The 5,130-nt window shown below is 33.7% G+C and overlaps 3 protein-coding genes across 3 annotated transcripts in view; 2 read left to right on the plus strand and 1 right to left on the minus strand.

Moving 5' to 3' along the window:
• Positions 1-2,151, plus strand: part of LOC116347076 — a 3,961-nt gene extending 1,810 nt beyond the window's left edge. The window contains exons 3-5 of the mRNA XM_031777485.1: positions 780-1,062; positions 1,276-1,518; positions 1,601-2,151. Of these exons, the coding sequence (XP_031633345.1) occupies positions 780-1,062; positions 1,276-1,518; positions 1,601-1,681 (607 nt within the window). The 3' untranslated portion in view covers positions 1,682-2,151. The remainder of the gene's footprint in view (positions 1-779; positions 1,063-1,275; positions 1,519-1,600) is intronic.
• Positions 2,152-2,213: 62 nt separating this feature from the next.
• On the minus strand, positions 2,214-4,011 carry LOC116346902 (ADP-ribosylation factor-like protein 3). The gene is made up of 4 exons (XM_031777186.1): positions 3,431-4,011; positions 2,803-3,004; positions 2,424-2,719; positions 2,214-2,364 (listed from the first exon to the last, which is right to left on the minus strand). The coding sequence occupies exons 1-4, from the start codon at positions 3,431-3,433 to the stop codon at positions 2,323-2,325; spliced, it is 543 nt and encodes a 180-aa protein (XP_031633046.1). The 5' UTR covers positions 3,434-4,011; the 3' UTR covers positions 2,214-2,322.
• On the plus strand, positions 3,214-5,067 carry LOC116346900 (RCC1 domain-containing protein 1). The gene is made up of 4 exons (XM_031777185.1): positions 3,214-3,708; positions 3,794-4,349; positions 4,414-4,489; positions 4,576-5,067. The coding sequence occupies exons 1-4, from the start codon at positions 3,624-3,626 to the stop codon at positions 5,053-5,055; spliced, it is 1,197 nt and encodes a 398-aa protein (XP_031633045.1). The 5' UTR covers positions 3,214-3,623; the 3' UTR covers positions 5,056-5,067.
• Positions 5,068-5,130: the final 63 nt, after the last annotated feature.

Consider the following 5,130-nt stretch of genomic DNA (forward strand, 5'->3'; position numbering starts at 1 on the left):
AGAGAGAGAGAGAGAGAGAGAGAGAGAGAGAGAGAGAGAGAGAGCGAGAGAGCGATGAAGAGAGAAAATCATGTGAACCTCATTTGTGTGTCGCCAATGTATGGTAATGAGTCAGGTCAGTCTGTTATGAGCCATAAATCCACCATGACTGACATGTTTTCCGATTCACGCGGTAGCATATTTTGTGCAAGCAATTAGAGAAGAAGAAAATTGCACTTTGTTTTATTATGCATTATATTCTTTTCTCTGGTGGACTGTATAATTAGTTGAAGCGGCGCCTATAACATCCACTAGACAAACTTTCTAGCAAAAAGACATAGCATTAGTAACATTCAATGATAAATTTTATAATTTTGCTATTTATCTGTTTCTTCTTCTGTTGGCGCATTATTGTTTTGCTATTTGTATTCCATACGTGCTGCTGTATCAGTTGATTCTATCGAACAGCTCTAATCTCTCTTGATCATGATACGAACGAAAGTTGGTAAAATGAACTAAATGAGAGAAGCAAAAAAACAAAAACAATTTTCTGACAGTAACGGAGTATAATTTGCAATGATAATATTATCGTTGTATACTTTCCATTGAACGGTGTTTGCTCGGCGTTATTTGTTAATTAACGATTTCGAATTGACTTTGCTTTTTTTTCTCGCTACACACTCCTCTCACGCTCTTTCTTCAATTTGTTTGATTTTTTTTATTTCTATTTTAATCAAAATCATCTAAAACTGTTCTTCTCATTCTTCTTCGATTTGTATTTTCCTTATTTATTCATGCAGATATTTTACTACGGCACAATTGATGGCTAATGGATTTTTAACTGCACAAGGAATACCACCGCATGCTTTATTCGATCCACATCGTCCCAGCGAAAGTTTAGCCAATTTGTTTGATTTTATTGCTCGCGAACATTTGCACACAAAAATATCGACAATTGTATACGTTAAACCGGCTGTAACCTATGTAAAGGATTTAGTAAAATTGGGAAAAGCCCGTGGTTTATTACAAAAATTCAATGCAACGGAACTCAGCGACAAACTCACCGACACCGTTAATCTAGAGGTATATTCCAAAACATAATAACAAAAAAAAATCAATAAACAATTTACAATTCAAATTTTTCTAGCATTTTGTTTGGTTCTTTAGACGAAATTGTATGCGTAGAAGCATACATGTTTCACATCTATTTTGACATTCTAAGCATAGATTTTTGAATACCAAAACAAGAATGAAAAGAAATAACCTGTTAATTTCTTCTTCGGTATTTTTTATAAGGTTATCGAACCAGTTTTGAAAGTTCATCGTGCCTATCGATTTGCATCTCGTTCACCGCAATGTGATAAATACGTATTGTGTGAAGTGAATTCACATGATCCCAATGAGACGCTCGGATTGGCCGGTTTTAAAGCTGGAATTACGAAATTCAGTAGCATGGCCGCGGCTTGGTTCATTGGAAACGAAACGGGCACACCATTTTGGACACTTTTCAGTATCATTTCCGATCCATATGATTGTCAAGTATGTATTTTAACCATGATTGTGGTGTGCATTTGCGTGTCGACCAAAAGTTTATTCAATAATTTCGTAATTTTTATTACAGCGGCGCTATCCAGTCGACTGCACTGGTTTTCATGAAGGTGAAGCGAAAGTATCAACAGAATACATGCATAATGAACTCTAAGAACTTTACAGTTTTAATTAACACCGAGAATCGCATAAAAAGAATAAATTCAAAACTGATTTCAAATAATCGAAATCATTAAAAATACCAACAATGGAACGCAGATAAAATACAAAATAACATTGAACAACTTTAATCGACAAATTGCGATGAATTTTGTTGATATATTTATAAAATATTTTTGATGTGACACTCACAATCCATGGTCTATTCACTTTCTATTCAAATAAACAAAACAAAAAATGCAAATCATTCGAGTGCGACATGTGCCTCTAATTAGGGAAATTGAAATTAAGCATAAAGATCTGTTGATATTGGCACTATCATTGAAACAGAATCTAACACCTCCAAGAATATAAATTTTAGTCGTAATTCTCATATTAAATAATTTGTCATTGTGTGATAAGCCTGTTTATATACCTATATTTAAAAAAAAAAACATACAAACGTAATTTAAATCGAACAAGACAAATCCGTTTCTGTTTCAGTTTTTTTTTTTTTGTAAAAGTAACAGAATAAAAAAAATTGTTAATAAAAGAGAAAAAAGCATTGTGTTTGCTTTATTTATTGAGAACCATGGTATAATAAGGTGAGCTTGATTGAATATGGTAATATCGAAATAGCATCTTCTTCTTCTTCTTTCAATTCTTCTTGATGTTTTTGCAAATCCAGTCCATTCCTTCCTGTAAATTAAAAAAATGTATTTTTTCTAGACCGCATGGGTTGATGCATTCGATTATACCTTGATTCCGGTTCCTTGGAGTGCCGAACATTCTTGAATTTGCCACGTACGATCTTTCAATTTTACCAAACCGATTGCTTCGGCCACTTCAGACACTTTCAATACATTCTCTAAATCTTGTTTATTTGCAAATATCATGATTGGCACATCGTTTAATTTTTCATCTGCCAATAATTCGGCGAACTCATTGCCTGTTTCAATCAATCGCTTACGATCACTGCAATCAATTACATAAATGAGTGCATCTGTATTCTCAAAGTAATTTTTCCAATATGGTCGAATTTTACTCTGTCCACCTTTTGAAAATAAGATAAAAACCACATTACACATATACACGTCACACTATGACGTGATCGAAGAAATAAAATAAATTAAATACCAATATCCCAAAAATTTATCTTGAAACCTTCGGCGGCAACGCTTTTTATATTAAATCCGGCGGTTGGTGTTACTTGTGTCACTTCTTCCGATGCCAATTGCTTCAGTAATGTTGTTTTACCCGAATTATCCAATCCCAACAGAAGAATTCGCACTTCTTTTTCAGGTGCTGATCGTAATTTTCTCAACAACGATAACAAACCCTATACCAATTAAACGAAATCGATTTTCATTGCTGTGTATTTTCACAAAAAACCAACAACAAATAACTTCAATAAAATACAACCGAATACTTTGTTGATTAAGTATGTATTTAATGGAAATGAACGGTGTTACCGTTGTTCGTGCTCAGAAATGTCAATGTCATAGGTTGGAGTGTTTACTTTGATTTCATTCAAAAAAATAAAAACAAATAAACAATACAAAGATGTTGTGCTAGTTCCTTTCTAGAGCACATGATCCAATACAGTTACTATAGAAACCGTTTTACAAACATTTATCGATATATTATCAATTGATGTTGTTTGCTGTTTATCGTTTAATTTAATAAAAAAACAAACTAAATATACGATTTCTCGTTCGGCAATTGAAATTTTTTGTGAGGCCATCACAGTGTAAAATTGTCTTACCATTTTAAAAGCCGAACCCTGAACTGAAACAAACGAATCCAGAATGAATGAGTGAAAAGAAATCTACCGATTTGTTTAATTTGCGAGCAATACTTTTCGACTGCTTTTGCGCTCGTTTCACAGCAAACTGTCAATAGTCCAGTAAAATATCCTTATCGGTTAAATTGGTTGTAATGACAGGAAAATCGTTACCATGACTTCATTTAACATTTCTTGCACCGGATTCAATGGTTTTGGACAGTTGAAAAACCTACCAAAAGTCATTACATCGCTGGAAGGTTTGTTAATCATTATAGATTTTTTTTTTATTATATTGAAACTGACTTGTCGTTTTTTTGACTCTGTCTCTTCCTCTATTCACAGAATTAAAACTTGAATCGCTGTCATCGATAGAATCACAGAAAATTCTTCTAAAATGTTCATGGAACTATTGTGCATATGCAAATGACAATGATTTATACGTTTGTGGTTGTTTTAATGGAAATGGATTACAGGAACGTCGATTCCCCTTTGAATATTCGATCAAAGATATTGCGTGTACTGAACACTATTGTATCGTTCTTCTAACTATTGGCATCGCATATAAAATAAATTGCCAAACATTTGAATTGAATGAAATAAATTCAACCATTATACCACGTTCAACATTAGATGATCGATTAAAGCCAAGCAGAATATTTGGCGTTTTTAGCGCACAACGGGAAAATGAGCTGAATGAAAGCAAAGACGAATTTATTACCCACGTTGCAGCCGGACGATCGCTTTCCGTTGTTATCACCAATAAAAATAATGTTTATAATTTGCCATTAAAAGTATACACATTTCCGTCGCATGTTAAAATTAAAAAAATCTGCTGCGGAAATGAGCATTGTTTAATTTTAACGACTAATGGTGATTTATATGCATTTGGCAGCTCGTCGTAGGTTCACTCCCAAACATTTTTTATCATTTTATTGCTTTTAATTGCTTCTATTTGTATATAGACGCGGCCAACTTGGTTTGGGCACACTTGACACAGAGGAGCAACCAATTTTGATTGAGGACTTGGCGGGTATAAAAGTAAACAATTACATGAAACGTTCAGTCAAAGAAAAAATGTATGAAACTATTTTCAATTATGTTTTTCTCACTTTGATTAATTTCAGATAATTGATGTAGCAGCCGGTGGATGGCATAGTGCGGCAATATCAGCATTTAATGATTGTTATGTATGGGGATGGAATGTAAATGGTCAAATCGGATTACCTTTGTACGAAACATTTGAAATTGTGGAAAAAAATGGCGAAAAACGAACGGAACGTCAAAAATGTTCGACCGTTTTTGCTGCGCCAGTCATTGTTAATTTGCCCAAGCCCAATGTCGATGAGGCCGACGATGACGATGAAAATATATTTTTACAAAATCAATATCATCCAGTAGCAGTGAGTGCAGGTACACGGCATACCGTACTTAAAATCGATGATGGTTCAATTATGGCCACCGGATGGAATAAGTATGGACAACTGGCAAGCGACCAACTCGATAAAGACATCGATCATTTTCAAAAAATTGACAAAAAGATTTCAGACGATGGTCAAATTATATGCGGTGATTGGTGTACATTTATCGTTTCAAGAAATAAATGAATAACAATATAACTTTTTTTTTGTTTCTCTTACGTTTATGTTCGAAATTAGAATACAATCAAACTGGATGGATAG

Source organism: Contarinia nasturtii, unplaced genomic scaffold (genome assembly GCF_009176525.2).
Source record: "Contarinia nasturtii isolate CC-2019 unplaced genomic scaffold, AAFC_CNas_1.1 Cnas_scaffold_1699, whole genome shotgun sequence".
NCBI classification, from domain to species: Eukaryota; Metazoa; Arthropoda; class Insecta; order Diptera; family Cecidomyiidae; genus Contarinia; species Contarinia nasturtii.

What these genes read in the sequence shown, in the direction of transcription:
- LOC116346900 (XM_031777185.1), top strand. Translation starts at nt 3,624, where the DNA reads ATGACTTCATTTAACATTTCTTGCACCGGATTCAATGGTTTTGGACAG. An exon ending in AGTCATTACATCGCTGGAAG is followed by an intron (nt 3,709 to 3,793) that starts GTTTGTTAATCA and finishes CTCTATTCACAG; the next exon opens with AATTAAAACTTGAATCGCTG. An exon ending in TATGCATTTGGCAGCTCGTC is followed by an intron (nt 4,350 to 4,413) that starts GTAGGTTCACTC and finishes ATTTGTATATAG; the next exon opens with ACGCGGCCAACTTGGTTTGG.
- LOC116346902 (XM_031777186.1), bottom strand. An exon ending in GATAAATTTTTGGGATATTG is followed by an intron (nt 2,720 to 2,802) that starts GTATTTAATTTA and finishes TATTTTCAAAAG; the next exon opens with GTGGACAGAGTAAAATTCGA. An exon ending in TCCAAGGAACCGGAATCAAG is followed by an intron (nt 2,365 to 2,423) that starts GTATAATCGAAT and finishes TTTAATTTACAG; the next exon opens with GAAGGAATGGACTGGATTTG.